The sequence below is a fragment of the Lygodium microphyllum genome, chromosome 13, assembly GCF_053477565.2.
Source record: "Lygodium microphyllum isolate KBCC chromosome 13, Lygodium_microphyllum_v1.1.10, whole genome shotgun sequence".
NCBI lineage: Eukaryota > Viridiplantae > Streptophyta > Polypodiopsida > Schizaeales > Lygodiaceae > Lygodium > Lygodium microphyllum.
In genome coordinates this window covers 121,308,012-121,325,161 of record NC_141147.1, presented here as the reverse complement: position 1 = coordinate 121,325,161, position 17,150 = coordinate 121,308,012, and the positions used below count along the sequence as shown (strand labels likewise).

At 41.5% G+C, this 17,150-nt stretch overlaps 1 protein-coding gene across 1 annotated transcript; it reads right to left on the bottom strand.

Annotated features, from left to right (window-relative positions):
* Positions 1 to 1,865: 1,865 nt before the first annotated feature.
* Positions 1,866 to 15,212, bottom strand: LOC148027138 (uncharacterized). The gene is made up of 5 exons (XM_087691678.1): positions 14,913 to 15,212; positions 14,641 to 14,796; positions 14,416 to 14,520; positions 14,043 to 14,194; positions 1,866 to 2,554 (listed from the first exon to the last, which is right to left on the bottom strand). The coding sequence occupies exons 1-5, from the start codon at positions 14,940 to 14,942 to the stop codon at positions 2,170 to 2,172; spliced, it is 828 nt and encodes a 275-aa protein (XP_087547804.1). The 5' UTR covers positions 14,943 to 15,212; the 3' UTR covers positions 1,866 to 2,169.
* Between the last annotated feature and the right edge of the window lie 1,938 nt (positions 15,213 to 17,150).

Sequence of the window (17,150 nt, the reverse complement as noted above, 5' to 3'; positions counted from 1 at the left end):
TTGTGGGTAGTTAGATCACGTAAAATCAATGTGTATTTGGATCAACCTCTTCTATGGTGTTAAAGTGACAACAATCACCCACATATCTTAGTTTTAGCATTTTCAACATCAACTCTATGATCATATAAAACTTTGAGTATTTAGCATGGTCTTGTGTTGTTATTTCAATAGCATTATGACATAATTATAATGTGCCTTAGTAGTAACCATCTTGGTGCATGTAACATGAACTAAGCCCAAGCTTATTATCAACAAAAAGGCTACAGTATTTTCTACATAATGATCGTTAGTTTTTGGTATTAATGCTATAGTTGAGAGGCCTAATTAGATTTGGTACATCTTAAAGTGTTCAACAAGGTGGTGTAGCAAAAACATAACCATAAAAATCATGCATGTTACAAGTAGATTCATGTGGGATTGGTCATTACTATTGATCTACAATTCCTCCATATTGAAGTTTTGTGAGAATGGCCTTCCAAATGAATCATATGTTTTCTTTTAGTTCAAATAATTAAATATGATGCAAGCCTTCACAACTCTCACTTGACAGTGAGCCCAATTGAAATAACAAATATCAAAAAAACATTAGTACATTTCATTGAGAAGAGTATTACCAAGCTCATGATTGCTTGGCATTCAATATCAAGTTCGTATCAAGTCTCTTAAATAGTTCACACTGATTGTCTAACTTGTCCATGGGTGGGAAACAATACATAAGCATCTAAGAATAAAATGCTGCCCAATCTTTACATAGTTTACAAGTGACTTAAACGAGAAAGTCTTCATCTAGAGGTAGCGTTTACTTGTGTTGGTCCTAGTATGAAATTCCTCGATCAGTTTCTTTGGCACATCCTTCCACAATGCTAGAGACATTAGAAGGCTTTCGTATCATGGCACGTGTAGACCATAGGACAACATATGAAGTCATTTAAGTATGTAATGTGTTGACATACATATGAATCCTTGCACTTAGTTTGAGAGCCCTCCTTGTGCCTTTTGGTTTGGGACATGGAATCAAATGCATGGTGATAGCATTAGTAAATATATTGTTTAGTTTTCTCTCTCCAGAGGGATTTAGCACCTGCTTCAAAGCAGAAAAAGCCCATTCTTAGTATGAAAGTTGAGCCATATGTTAGGGACCAGAGAAAACAATCTTACAATAAACCAGGAACATTAGCTCCATTCCTTCCCAACAGCATGCTTACCCATAAGCCTATCTGTGTCACCCTTTTGTTTGTCGCTCGATACGCCCAAATGTTAAACAACTTGAACCAGGATCTTTATTGGAAAACCATTTGAAGGTCATTGCAACCTTCAAATTTGACGGTTGCTCCCCAAGGTCCTAGATTGGCGCCCAAAAGTTCCCAAAAAACACTTCAAATTTGATGGTTGCTGTCCTAGGTCCTAGATTGGCACCCAAAAGTTCCTCTGTGTACGTTCATTTGAGCATCTACAAGCTTCTTGCGTTTTAACTCCCATCCGAATACACTGATTCACTTGTGACTCTCACAGTCTTGACCATCACATCACCCTTCCAAAGCATGATCAAAAAAATCTGGCCTACATATATATAGCTGACATGCTTACCTTAGTAATTTCCAACAAACCTATTGAAATCACAGCAAAGGTCCTAGATGCACTTGATCTTGCAAAATAAAACATCAACAAATGGTTGATGACCAGTCACTTTATTATCTGAACTCGTAAAGATCTAAGAGCAAAAGTTTGTACACACAAAGCTATTGCAACCAAAGCCAAGATTTTTGTGCACAACTCAAAGAATGATTGTACATCTCGGTTACATTGACTCATTAAGCAGTATGCTCTTACAATAAAAAGTTTTAGCAATGTTTCATTGAAAAGTAGCATCCCCCCCACCCGGCCCCCCACCCCCTGATTGAGAGGTACACTGAAAAGGCCATCGCAAGGTCCCTCTGACCAACATGTATGAGGGTAGGCAGTAGCTGCATACAGATGCCCACCAATCATTGAAAATGTGCTGCTTAAATGATATAAGGATAGGCAGTAGATGCATACAGACGTCGACCAATCAATTCAAAATGTGCTGCTTAAATGTTGCCTTGGTAAAAAACGTTCCTGATACCATTCCTGGACATCTCTGTATGGAACCTTCACAATCCATCACCTATGAGCGCTTGTTGCATGTGGTCAAGAAGTCTTTGTATAACCAAGCCAAATTGCAATTGGAAACTGTGCCACAGCCATAAACAGTAACAAGTAATGATGCTTGCTCGAGTCTCTATTATAACTTCTGGCCTCTGCAAAAAGAATTCTTTTCATGGTCTTGACAAGGAAAACTGCCATGCAAAGACTGGTCCAAGGCATGACCAAATAGTACGCATAGCTCCACAATATTCTTGCTAATATGGAGATAGATACTCCCACAAAAGCATAGCCACCATACGATGCAATATCCAATATACTTGCATCTCCACTACCCAGTGCTTTTAAGGACAACCAAATTAGTAAGACTTGTGCTGCCCATCCAAACAGACCTTTGGTGAATTGAACGCTGAATGCTTCGGGACTGAACCTACAAGGTTCATATCAAATCAGAATAAAGGTATAAGATCAAAATATTCACCTGCATGGATCCGTCAACCTGGCTGAAGTTTTTAAAAAATAGATACTGAAAATGAAAATTAGTGATTTAATAATACAGAAACCCAGAAATTTCATCAGTTTATTCTGAAGCTTACATGCCTTAAAACTGCATGTGAAATGTGTAAGCCTGCCTACTTTGTCAATACACAGACTGGAACCCACCACTAAACCACACCCCCATAGTACCATACCACAGGTGCCAACTGAGACCATCCTGGGGTAGCACCATCTACAAACAAAATGCATAATAAGCTGTTCCTATTAGGCAGCAGCCAAGACGTGGAACAAAACATAAGCTATTATGCACTGAGCAAGACTTGGGAATCGGCATGATTCAACCACTAGCAGTGAGTGGCCAAACACCCTACATAGTTGTCCTGGGGCCCTGTGAAACCAGCCTTCCCGGTAAGGGTGGTGATTGACCCGATTTAAATCACATTATAGCAAGCATTAAATATACAAAACTGGAAATGCACACTTTACACTTATTCTTGGACAGCTGACATGCAATCGTCCCCAACAACTGGCACCCCTTGCAATATTTATTTACCTTGTCTTGCTCTAAGGTTGAAGTACAGAGATGCAAGACAATCTCCTTCAATCTTCAATACAATTGCTGTCATAAAATGACCAGCACTGCTTGGGCACAGGTTGTCCCTTAGTTGCACAACAATCCAAGCTTAGGTTGGGTCTTCAATCTTCGTGTGCTGGCTACAATAATTGATGAATGGGCTATCCCTTGGTTCAGCAACAAATCTCTTTCCCTTGAGCTGCAACATGAGTACTGGCTCTTCATTAATTGGGCACAGATCACGAGGTGGCTGTGTAAACCCCAATTTCAGTTGTAAGTTAGGGTTTCAGCAGCAATTTCTGCTACTGCTCTTCACCCCAAGCTGGAAATTGTTGATGAGGGACATACATCAAATGTGTTTCGTGCGAGTATGAAACATAGGATTCCGTGCCACTACAATAGTGTTGCATCAAAGTGCAATGGAGTGCGAGACAGGAATGAGCAAGGTCAGAGCTGAGAGTAGAGTGAGGGAATCGAGGATGAGTGAACTAGTATGTTACGGTACACAACGAATAAAAATGTATTTATATATTAGGGTACAAATACAGGGTGTGTTCACACCTGTAAGTTTATACACACAGAACTCTAGTGTACCCTTTCATAGCATATACACTTGTCTTGTGTACCTTTTAAGTATCTAAAGATACATTTCACTACTTCCCAATGTGGTTTGCCAGGGTTAGACATGAATCTACTAACAATTCCCACTGCATGAGCAATATCAAGACGACTAGCAACCATGGCATACATCAAAGAACCACAAGATCATGCATAAGGTATGCCCTTCATAGCAATAGCAATTGCATCATCTTTTGAGCAATCAGCTTTGCTAAGCTTTGTATATGGCGGTAAAGGCACACCAAGAGGCTTAGCATCAGCCATATTAAATTTGTCAAGTACTTTGCTAATGTACTTGTCCTGTGAGAGAAACAACAAGTGCTACCCTCTATCCCTTTTAATGCGCATGCCCAAAATGTGTTGAGCTGCTCCCAAATCTTTCATTGAGAAGGCTGAACTCGATTGCCTTTTAAGAGCATGTAGAGTACTCTTATGCTTTCCTGCAATCAGCATGTCATCCACATATAAAACCAACACAATAAGACTTCCATCATCAACCTTTATAGTGTATAAGCAGTGATCAGCATGATTCCATTTAAATCCATGGCTAAGTATAAAAGTATCAAACTTTTTCTACCACTATCTAGGGGCTTGCTTCAGCCCATACAAGTTGCATTTCAGCTTAGAAACTAAATGCTCTTTCCCTGGAATAGCAAAACCTTCGGGCTTTTTCATGTACAGCTCTTCATCTAAGTCACCATGAAGAAAAGCAATCTTCACATCCACCTGATCCAACTTTGAATCCAAGCATGCAATGAGAGCAAACAAAACATGGAGTGTAGTCATCTTCACCACCGGTGAAAAAACCTCCTAGAAGTCTATGCCTTCCTTCTGTGTACAACCCTTAGCAACCAAAAGTGCATTGTATTTAGGCTTCCCATCAATACATTTCACCTTATAAACCCATTCATTAGAAATGGCTTTCCTATTCTTGGGCAAAGGTACAAGCTCCCACGTGTTATTTGCATACAAAAACTTCATCTCTTCTTGCATAGCAAGCTCCCACTTTCTCTTGTTTTCACGTGACTGTGCCTCTCTAAATGTCAAAGGCCCACCTTCATTAGTCAATAAAATGCAATCCAAAGATTACTGAAACCTCTGTGGCTGCATTCTGATACGTGTAGACCTTCTTACCCAATGATCTATATTGATAGGCAATGGGTCTACATCCTCAAGTATGTGCACACCATCACCTGGTGGCTGATTTTCATTATTTTCTTGTTGCTGTAACTTGTTTTTAGTATGTTCTTCTTATAGTCCTATTCCATCCTATGCATCTATTTGCTGCCTATTATCTTCTGACTGTAGCACAATAAGTTGCTGCTCATTTTTAGCATCAAAAGGGACAGAATCTTCAGCTCATCGTTGATTAATGGCTGGCTGTTCATGCTGAAATTTGACCTTCTTTTTGTCAAAGTCACCATGTGTAGCATTTTTCAACAACTTTGTCTCATTAAATACTGTGTCTCAGCTGCGTACTATCTTCCTAAGAAAGCCAAACTCTGTAACCCATCTCTCCCTCATCTCCATATCCCATGAAGATGCCCTTGATGGATTTCATGTCTAGTTTAGTCCTCTGAGTTACAGGAACATGGACAAAGACATCACAACCAAAAAAACGCAAATGGTTATATGAAGCAAGTTTGCCAAACCAAACCTCTTCAGAAATGTCATTTTTCAATGCACGATTGGGATAGCAATTGCGTACATGAACTGCAGTTTTAAGAGCCTCTCCCCAGAACTGTCGTTTTGTGTGGTAACAAAGACAAGAAACCTTTTAAAAGCATCCAACACTTTCTTTTTTCACTTTAACACATAAACCCATGACTTTCTACTAAAATCATCAATAAAAGTGACAAATTACCGTCCACCCCCATGTGAATTAACAGGCATAGTACACACATCAAAGTGTACTAAGTCAAGAGCATTGGACTTCTTAACGACACCAAAGTAATAAGGAGACTTCACATGTTTTCCATATATGCAATCATTTCAAAAATCGAGACCAGAGCCTTTTACATCAAATCTCCCTAAAGAGAAGAGAATCCGAAGACCTTTCTAGCTCATATGGCCAAGTCTTTTATGCCAAAGTTCCATCAATGAATGAACTTCAGCCACAACCAAAAACTTGCCAAGTAATGCTTTACAATGCAAATAATACAAAATCCCCCTTTCTGTTGCCTTTAACAATTAGAATAGAGCCTTTGTGAACCTTCCAAGATCCACCACCAAAGATAGTAAAATATCCTCTTGCATCAAGCTGCCCAACTGACAAAGACTTTTCTATATGCCATCTACATATCTGACATCTTGTAAAATCAGCTCTTGGCCATTTTCAAGGGCCAAGTGAATGGCACCTACACCCTCTATTTCACATACATAGTCTTGCCCAAGTAAACCTTGCTTAGGCAACTTGCAGTGTGTTCAAAAAATTACTCAAAAGAGGGAGTAACATGAAAAGAGGCACCACTGTCCACTATCCATGATTGGGACAGCCCATCATGAGCTGAAAGTAAGGCATCAATCACCTCCTTTTTTATGATGCACATATCACTTGCTACTGCCATAACATCTATATCATTACATGAGGCTACAACAAGTATCTCTTCAATGCTAGAGAGCTCTTTAATAACCACGCTAGATGCAACATTTGCCTTTGCAACTTCTTTTGAGGAAGAGCTGTCATAATTTTTCTTGTCATCCTTCTTTTTCTTTCCTTCTTGTTTCTTTCTTTCTTGCTCTTTCTTATAGTACCGACAATCTGGCTTTTTTATGTCCTTTACGCCCACGTTGATAGCAAGTAACATCCTACTGTTTGCCCTTGCTTTTACTCCTGCTTTTGCCTTTTTTTCTTGAAAAACTCCTCTTTTATGACTTGCCTCTAAGATGATAGGCTAAACCGTTGCTTTCTCCACTGGACTTTCTTCTAACCTCCTCATTGAGAATAGAGCCCCTAACACCATCAACGGTTAAAGCAAGGTTGTTGCTTAGTGAAACAACCAAAGACTGCCAGCTATCAAGCAAAATCATCAACAAGAAAATAGCATTCAATTTATCATTGAAGGGCTATAAACCAAAGTCCTACAATTGACTCAAAATCCTTGTGAAAGCACTCAAATGCTCCAATGCTAGCTTAGACTCGTCCAACTCCATGTTTACGAGCTTGCGCATGAGATGCACTTGATTAACTGAAGTTGCATTTTCATAAGTGTCCATCAACTTTTTCCATATGGCATACACAGTATCAAGACGCTTAAAGTCTATAAGTACATCACCAGATACAACCATTTTAATATATGCAATGGCCTTGTTGAGTTTAGCCTAATCCTCATCCGTCATAGCTACAAGCTTGATTTCCAAGAGACTATCATCACAATCCTTGAGAAACAAAATGCCTTGCATCTTGTCCTTCCACAAGTCAAAGCCAATGCCATCAAGCCTCTTAATTTCAAGAAGGGATTTGGTGTCACTACTACTAGAAGCATTGGTGGCCATTATTCAGCAAAGTGCCAAGTACTAATGTTGTATTCTATGACACTAAATATTAGGCTGAATATTCAGCTAATTTCAGCCCAAAATTTCAGGAGATAAAAGCAAGATTTGATCCAAGTTCATGTACAGCAATAGAAGGAATGACTTTCAACAATGTAACTGAGATTTCAACATATAATCCATGCATACACCATTGCAAAGTGACTTCCACTTCAGCAATATCACCAAAAAATACATTTGTAACAATCCCAAATCTGCAAGAGATCACTAAAACTGCTGCATCATGAATATTCAGCAATATATCAACTCAATGGGAGCTACCAAACATGTGTACTGCATACATATGTGCCCAAAAGCACTTCTGATACAAACACCAAAATTCTCTGCAATTTCTTCAAAATCTCACAAGTGGGAGATAATAAACTCGAATGTCACTACTGCTTACAGCACCAAGATTGCTTCAGCAATGTCCCCAATGTGCATTTCACACATCAATTTTACCAAAATTCACAAATTTCAGCAAAAGCCCCAAAATTTCACTAACCAATTCAAGTGCATTAATGTGTTCTCAAAAGCATAAAACATGCAAATTTAGGAAATTTTTGCAGAATTTTGCAAAAACCCCAAATTTCTCGTGTCCAAAAGTGCACCAATGTCAGTAAATTCAGCTCAGCTGAGCAAAATTTCATTGATACATGGAAAGCCTCGAAATTTTCAAGGCCAGTGTGCACAATTTCTGCAATTCCTCGGTCCAATGTCACTGTTATATATGACCAGCATCAGTTCTAGGGAAACCCCCAAATTTTTGGGCATAAATATGCACAAATCTGGCAGTTGTGCTTATGCATGTGAATCCCCATTAATGAGTAAGGAATAATCTGCAGGAAATAATTTTAAAAATTTTGACAAAAACAGGGCTGTCGAAGTGTGGCGCTCGTTGACCTGCCTCACACGAACTGTCATGCCACATCACGCCAACGCTGTCACCTGCCGACCTGCTGCATTTACCCTGGATTGCTGCCTGACGTCGCAGCTGCCCAAGCTATCGTCCATTGTTGCAACTGGTCTCCATGCTCACCTACTGTTGCAATTGGTCTCCTTGCTCGCTTACCATCACAGTTGGTCTCCTTGCTCACCTGTTAAGTCATGACAGTTGCTGATTGCCTGTGCTTGACCAGTTTGGCCAAAACGACAGCTGGCCTGCTCTCAATGACTGACAAGAAAGGTGAACGGCTTCTTCACGCACGCAAAAATGACTTGCAATCTTGGGAAGCACGCACACTCTTGCCAAGAGCTCTAACACCAGTTTGTTGAGAAGAATACGCAATGAAGTGCGAGACAAAAATGGAGCAAAAGCAGTGTTGACAGTGAGCATGAGAGAGAATTCCAAGATGAGTGTACCAATAGAGTTACGGTACACAAGGAATAAAATGTATTTATATGTTAGGGTAAAAACAAGGGTGTGTTCACACCCATAAGTTTATACACACGGAGATTAAAGGGACTTTACACCCAACAAGTAGTTCCAGTCAGTCGTGGGAAATCAGACAAGTGCCACGTGGAAGCACTTGGCAGATTCACACGTTCAAGAGTAGTCGACGCATTTATTGCAAGTGCTACGTGTGCTATCAAGCAGTTGGCTTGTTGTGTGAGCGATTGGCCACTAATTACTAGTTGGCCTGGCCTATTCTACTTTTTTGGGGCTATTTATATCAGCCCAACCCACACACTTTTCATCATACTAATTGCAAGTTTCCAAGTTGTTGATCATAGAGATTGCTACAGACTTCGAGGTTCACAGCCCATGATACAAACTTCGAGGTTCAAAGCCCATGAGATCGTCCAAGTGGAGACATGCAAACATACACACTGCACCTATGTACATATCTACATTCTTTCTTCAGCATTCATCATTTGCAAAGCTTCTATGTTCTGTCTCTTTCTCTCTCTCTTCTCAACATGTTCACTCTATCTCTCAATCTTAGTCATACACTTTTGCACCACTGCACTCTAACATGGTATCAGAGTAGCATACAAGGACTAACTGATCGTGAGCAAACCTAAAGGGGGGATTTCAGTGCAACACAAGGCTCAGCGTACGAGGGCAAGCAAGAGGGTTGTACATCAACACAAGATTGAGGCGAGCGTGGGCGTGCAAGAAAGGAGCAAAGTTCGACAAGTTGCTCCTGATTTTTGATGTTCAAGGAGGAGAAAGGTTACATTTTGAGCATTCAACTATAGATTCTACCTTTTCATCACCTTCGATGAGTGGAGAAGGAGTGGAACTTCCAGAGAAGAGCCTTAATAGAGCGCGTTTACACAAAAGGGGACTGCCTTTTGTGTTTTTGCAAGCATTGTAGGAGAAGATGTCTTCTAAGGCCAACACAAAGTTTTAGGTGATCATGGACAAGAAGGTACCCATCCTACCGACTCTTCCATCAAATCAAAAGCTCGACTGTAAGATCTACCACATTTGGTGTGTTATGATGCTTACCATATTGAAGTCCTATGATTTGGTGGAGCTTGTGACAGAGGCTATCGACCATCCCTCATCGAGGAGCTAGTCCAAACTTTCTATAGGGACCATTTGGAGTCGGCAAAGGTTCAAGCACATTGGGACAAATTGAATGCCCACATCCATTCGTTGCACTACAACCGTGATCGCCCATATAGAGCATCTGATGATGGCTAGGGAGATATGGTTGGAGCTTGATCAAATGTACAACTGAATGACCATTATGAAATATGTTTCTTTGGAGATACAGATAAGGACATTTAGCATCAACAAATCATATTCTATGCGGGAGCATGTGAACAAGCTAAGCCAGCTACAATACAGTGTAGAACGCAGGGAAGGTGATCACTTCTGAAGACATGGCGATAACACTCTTTTCGCAGTTACTACCTAGATTCAGTGCATTTTACTCCGCTTTGATTGCTTTAGAGCGTACATAAGCTCTTCGTTTAAGAGGAGTTGGTTCCTATGGTTTTGGACTAGGAGGAGCAATTGAAAGGACAGCGTGCTTCCAAATCAAGGGCATTGACAAGTTAGTCCTCTCAAAAGAAGAGGAAGGACCAAAAGGAGGAGGACAAACCAAAGAAAGACAAGGCAACGGTGGCTACTCCCTCATCGGTTGCCTTCCTCCACTTGAAAGTGGTTGAGGCATCAACCTCTAGAACTTCTAATGCTACGTTGACAGCCCCACACCTCTAGAGCTTGTATTTCATGTTGATTGTGGACGATTTTAGCAAGATGACATGGGCTTAGTTTTGGAGCTGAAGTCAAAGGCTTTCTCGCACTTCAAGGATTGGTTGCTCTTTGAGGAGAAATGATCCAATCAGAAACTGAAGACACTATGATCGAATAAGAAAGGAGAATTTGTTTCTAATGAGCTTGTGCAGATAATGGTATCCACCAAGTTTGCAAATACAAACACACCTCAAGAGAATGGCATATTGAAACAAAAGAACCAGTGTGATTGAGATGGCTCATACCATGATGGAGCGTAAACAGACACCTCAGTGTCTTTGGGCCAAGGTTGTAGCTACTGCACTCCACAACTTTAATTGATCCCCCACTTCAACTGTTGTTGGTATGACACCCTATGAGGCGTATTTTGGGTCTAAGCATGATGTTTATAATTTCAAGGTTTTTAGGTGTGACGCCAATGTCCACATCCTGAAGACACAACGTGATAAATTTGAAGCAGATTCCCGAAGATAGGTGTTTGTGGGCAACAACTCGTAGTCCTAGGGTTACCGATTGTATAGTCCCGTTAAGTGGAGTGTCTACACGAGTCAAGATGTTCAATTCGTGGAGGTTCTAGCCTTAGAGGGTGCAGAGCACCTTGTGCTTGGAGATCTAGGAGATAGTTGGGCACCACCAACTGTACCTTTGGAGCCGCGCCTTGTGGGGATGCTTCATCTTCAGATGAGGATACTTTTTCACCACCAACTTCCCCGATTGAACTGCCATCAATGGATATTCTAGAGACTTCAGTAGATGGAGCACAATGAGAAGAGATGTGGCCTCCTCCTTGTTGGGCTCAAGACACACTCCATGACTCAGGGATTGAGGGAGTTCCTAAGGAGTGGCAACCACAAGATGGTCCATGGAAATCTTGGAGAAGCCAAGCACATACTACCAAGCTTATTTATACTAACTATTGTTTGATGACCCGTGCCATCCAAGTAAATAGCCCACCTCCGTGAAGAAGGCTTTGCAATCACAACATTGAAAGAAGGCTTTGGAGCACGAGTTGGATGCTATCGAGTGGAATGGCACTTGGAATCTTGTATCTCAACCCATTCATAAAAAGGTGATTAGTGTGAAATGAGTCTTCAAGACCAAATATCACAACAATGGTACTCTAGATAAGCACAAGGCACAACTCATTGCAAAGGGCTTCATGCAACGGCCAGGGATGGATTTCCATGACACCTTTCCACCTACAGCTCAGATGGCTACCATTAGGTCCGTTCTTACCTTAGCCAACCATAGAAGATGGCCAATGTATCAGTTTGATGTGAAGTCTACCTTTCTCAATGGTGATTTGAAGGAGAAGATCTATGTTCAACAACCTCCTGGCTTTTCCTCATCAGATGGATAGATATACAAGTTGAAGAAGACCCTTTACGGCCTCAAACAGGCTCCACGTGCTTGGAACGAGAAGATAGACTTGTTCCTCCAAGGAAACTTGGGGTATTGATCCCTAGTTGTATATCCACACCTTAGCTAGAGGCCACACATTGTTCATACTTTATATGGATGATCTTATTTTGACAAGTAACCATGTCCAAAAGGTCAAGGAGACTAAGATAATACTACACAAGGTATTTGAGATGAAGGATATGGGCCTTTTCCATTTCTTTTTAGGCCATGAGATTTACCAAACTCTGACTGGGATTTTCATCTCCTAGCAACCGTATGTGCAGGAGCTTTTAGCCACTTTTGTGATGGAGAGCTATAAGGCCATTTCTACTCCTATGGATCCGAACAAAAAGACTATGGCCCATGAAAATTCTCCTTTGGCGATGCTACCCACCACAAGCAATTGATTGGGTCCTTGATATGGTCTTTAATACTCATATTAACTCGTGTTTTGCTATAGGTTTGCTGGACGGGTTGATGAGTAAACCCAAGATGGTGCATTGACAAGCTGCTCAATTGATTCTATGGTTCTTGAGGAAGACCCTCAATCTAGGGATCTATTATCCAACAAGTATAAATGGTTCAAATCTTGTGCTTAACAAGTTGAAGTGATTCAGATTGGGCTAGAGATATGGATCACAAGAGATCCACAACAAGCCATTGCTTTACCTTGGGTGTTGGTGCTATTTCATGGAGCAATACGAAACAACCCTTGGTTGCTCTATCTTCAACTATGGCGGAGTATCAAGAGGGGTCTTCTACCACATGTGAGACAATGTGGCTTTAGTGGTTGCTAGGAGAGCTTGGCTGCCCTCAAATTGGTCCTATGGCCCTTCATTGTAACAATGAGAATTGCATTGCTTTGGCATGGAGCCCTATGTTCCATGCTTGGATGAAACACATCAAGATCCAATACCATGTCATTCGAGAGAAGCTCTTGGATGAGACATTGATGTGGTGTATTGTAAGACAAAGGACAAGCTTGCAAACTTGTTTACGAAGGCACTTCCACAAGTTTTACTTCAGCAGCATTTCAAACCCCTAAGCTTCATGCCTCATCCAGAATCTGAGAGAGGGTGCTAGCGATATGGTCATCCCCTAGACAGGCATTCCAAAGCAATCACCTACAGTTTGGTCCATTCGTGTGGCAGTTCAAGCAATTTCTATCAGTCATGGGCAGTTAGACAAGTGCCACGTGGCAGCACTAGGCAGATTCACACATGCAGGAGCAGTCGGCACATTTACTGCAGGTGCCACGTGTGCTGTCGGGCAGTCAGCCTATTTTTGTAAGCAATCGGCCAGTAATTACCTTTCCTAATTTTTGGGGCTATTTATATCAGCCCAGCCCACACAATGTTTCATCATTCTGAATGCAGGTTTCCAGGTTGCTGATTGTGAAGATTGCTGCACAGACTTAAAGGATCACGGTCCATAAGATCTCATCAAGGTGGAGATATGCAGACATATGTGCTGCGCCCATTTACATGTCCGCATTCTTTCTTCAGCATTCATCATTTGCAGATCTTCTGTGTTGTTTTGCCTCTCTCTCTCTCTCTCTCTCTCTCTCTCTCTCTCTCTCTCTCTCCATGTTCACTCTGTCTCTCAGTCTTGGTCATACACTTCCACACCACTGCACTCTGACAAAGAGTTGCTTAATAGAGTGACTAGGCACTATAGTAGGTGATCTTGTCATACTATCAGTAATGGTGGATTGGTCACCCAAGAATAAGGACACTTCTAAAGAGAAGGAAATAACAAGAAGTTTTTTAAGTTCTAGCTGCCATGGGCTAAAGGCTTGTAGCAATCTTAAGAGGTAACAATGAGGAACTTGTGTCCTAGCTAACATGGGCTAGAACTTTGTAGCCATATTCAAGATGGCTGGTTGCAATGTCGTGGGTTAAGAAGTTGTAGTTTGCACTACTGTAATACATCCAGTTGAAAATAGCATGGATTTCAATGAACAATGCAGAGCATAATTAGTCTTTAGACAACTAGACAAAGTCAGAATAAGTATGATTTAATTGTTAGTGAGAGGAACTCATACACAATAATGTACATCGTGAACTTGGATTGATTGTTACTTACTTGCCAATGAGTCCAAGAGCAATGCCCGATAGAACTACATATGTTCCAAATGCCATGAATGGAATATACAAATCAGGAGCATTTATGTCAAAGATGGGAGGTCTGAATTTCAATCCACCAGCTACTTGTTCAGCTATCCTGGTCCAGTGACCCTGTAAAATTTGCTGTGAGGCATCTTTCACGATAAACAAGAGCTTCTCCCTTGCAGTTACGTCTCAGAATGTTTGGCCAACAAAAAGCAGTCCGCATGTACAAATATCTAGGCTTTCATATCTTAAACTTTCCTAGTTAAGGCAGAACATCAGAGAGGCTGTACATTTTCTCCTTACTAAATCGTTTATATTACAGTTGTTTGTTGGAGGATTGCACTTACTCTGTGCAGGAATGGGAACAGGATGACTTTCAGCTTGTTTTTCACATACTGATCATTCACTTGGAAGTAATAATGGGCATCTTGACCAGCGAAATATCTTCCAATCTGCAACACACCTCATAAAAGAGAGTAAATAAATTCATAGAAAGGGCTACCAACTAATAAGTATCTTAGATTAGATCGGAAGGAATGAAATTAGGCGGAACAAAATACGAGGGGGCTCACATTGCTCTGCACATATTCTCTTCCGGTTCCAAAGAGCTTCTCCCCGTAGGCACCCAGTCCTGTTCTCAGGATATCCTGTCCCGGGCCGTACATGAGAGGATTCGGAACAGACGGACCCGGCCTCTGCGTACCTCCCATGTCATCGTAAACGGGCATCTGAACAAAGAAAGGCTCACAATCATGAGAGATCTCGACTGGATCGAAGAAGAGGAGAATGCTCTCTCTCTCCCTCTCTCTCTCTCTCTCACACATTTTCATGGACGACGGCAAACCTGCGATGGGAGGGGTTGCTGCCACGACATGATTACAAACACGGATCGTGACTCTCCTGCGCACGCCTTCTTTCAGAAACGAGAGTCTGGAACTGCACAGAAGCTGGAGTCCGGAACTGCACAGAACTTGCAGAACAAGCAGCGTGTGCGTGCTCCTGAGGATACCCACGTCAAAGAAAAACGCTCAGAACGCAGTTGTATCTATTGCGCAGAAACAGCCTCTTGTTTGTGTCCTTCAAAATGGTGCTAACAGAACATAATGTGAACAACCGCTCCCATGTGCACACATGATTGAAAGGGAAGCTCTATATCACAAGAAGAAGTTTTAGACAAATTCCCACGTTGTGACTTGCAACAACATCATGAGCTTGTCCACTGGGTTGGTGAAGGGGGGGCTATCATTACATGGAAAAATCAACAAAAATAGCCCTTTTTCCACATCGAAAAATGTCTAAATGTTTGTGTGTATGATTCTTTAAAATTTTCAAAGAAAGAGTCCCTTGCCCAAAGTGATGCTCGAGGAATGTGGTTGCGATATGGCGTTTATTACTAGAAAGGCACTTAATGACCACCATTAAGGGAGATGGCCAAGGTGATGCCATGAGGCATATTCCACGGTGGATTCCGTACCACGGTGGATTCCGTGAGGATTTACGCTGGATTCCGTAAACTTAGATGACCGGGGCTCATACACAAAGTGGATTCTTTGTGCGAGAAGTTGATGGGGACGCCTGTCCTTTTCGGGCGTTTCATTAATTTAGTGTGTACATGGGTGATTCCATAGCGGGTGATTCCACAAAATACATATTAAATTAATAAACGTTTATGAGTTTAAAGTGCGCACTCGTAATAAATTAAGGTTAGGATTTATTTCTAACCAGTTGATTTATTTATGTAGCTGAAGACTGTTAGGTATTCACTTTCGTCGGTTTAATTGTATTATTTTACTAACGATTGTGAATGCTTCAGTTGATGTGTAGAGATAGCAGCAGTGGCGGAGGAAAGCATTGGAGTCTAGCGAGTATTCGACCTATGGATTATATTTTGATAGGCGCCACGCCTATATTTTGTTATGTCTATTGAGGCATCGATTATTTATTATTATTTTGTATGCGCCTATGCGCACGGATATGTTATTTCTATTTGGACATTGTGTTCGGCGTGCCAGACCCCATGGGCACCGTCCATTAGCTTTATTTCCTATTTTTGTAAAAAGCAAACTCAAAAGCTAAAAGCTTGTCATATTTTTGTAAATTGGGCTATTATTGAGCATGAAGATGGAAATATACATAAAATACATGCTTTGTGAAGCGCTCACACAAGGCATGGGGGGAGATTGAACCCAATTGGTCTCTTGCTCTTTGTCGTTCATGCTTTTTACATTGTTTTTTGTGCAAAAAGGTAGAGTTCATTGTTCTTGGGGACCTTCCGGGATTCACTACGTGAGCATGCAGCGACCGATCTGCGCATCAGTGGTATCAGAGCGAAGCTGAGATCAAGAGCTTCCAATCGCTACCCATCTCGTGCGAAGGCGGAGCTCCTGGAACGATCGGGCTCTACAGTCAATCTCGTCGCGAACCGTCGATACAGGCAGACTTCTGGCGATCAAGAACCCATGTTTCTACTCTCAAATCGCGAAGGACCAGGCTGTACAAGCGGAGGACCACGCATTCATCTCCATCATCAAGTCATCAAAACAGAGAGATAAGCTTTCTTAATACCATAGTTAATTCCTTCAAAAAGCTTAAGACTAAGCTTCTAAGCTTAAAAGAAGCTTCAAAGCTTCGATTTTTTGTCGTGGTACAAGAAGATCTGTTCGCGTTTTTCGCCGCCAGTGAAAAACGCCCCCCCCCCCCCCCCACGAAATTCAACGATTAAGCCCAAGGCTTAATCCACTAAAGCTAAGCTTACTTACCTAAGTCAGACAAGACAAATCACTACTCTGCAAGTCAGCAACTTCAGGTCCTGCACTCCAGAAATCAAGTTCTGCAAGTCGACTGTGATCAAGTCCTGCAAGTTCACTAAGTCGGCTAAGTATGCAACTCTGCAAGTTGGCTAAGTCTGCAACTCTGCAAGTCAGACTAGTAAACTGGAGTCAGAACTGACTAGTGCTCAAAACTCCTAGAAGGGTTGTTCCTGCGCAGAAACTCTGAACTGCAAAGTTGTTCGTGGCAAGGTATTCTACCTTTATGCAGGTTCGCTGAAGTATTTTCAGCATACGAAGAAGGAAATATCGCA

Coding starts and splice junctions, on each gene's coding strand:
- LOC148027138 (XM_087691678.1), bottom strand. CDS start 14,942: ATGTCGTGGCAGCAACCCCTCCCATCGCAG. Junction 14,797..14,912: donor AGCAACCCCTCCCATCGCAG/GTTTGCCGTCGT, acceptor TTCTTTGTTCAG/ATGCCCGTTTACGATGACAT. Junction 2,555..14,042: donor GCTCTTGGACTCATTGGCAA/GTAAGTAACAAT, acceptor TGAACCTTGTAG/GTTCAGTCCCGAAGCATTCA.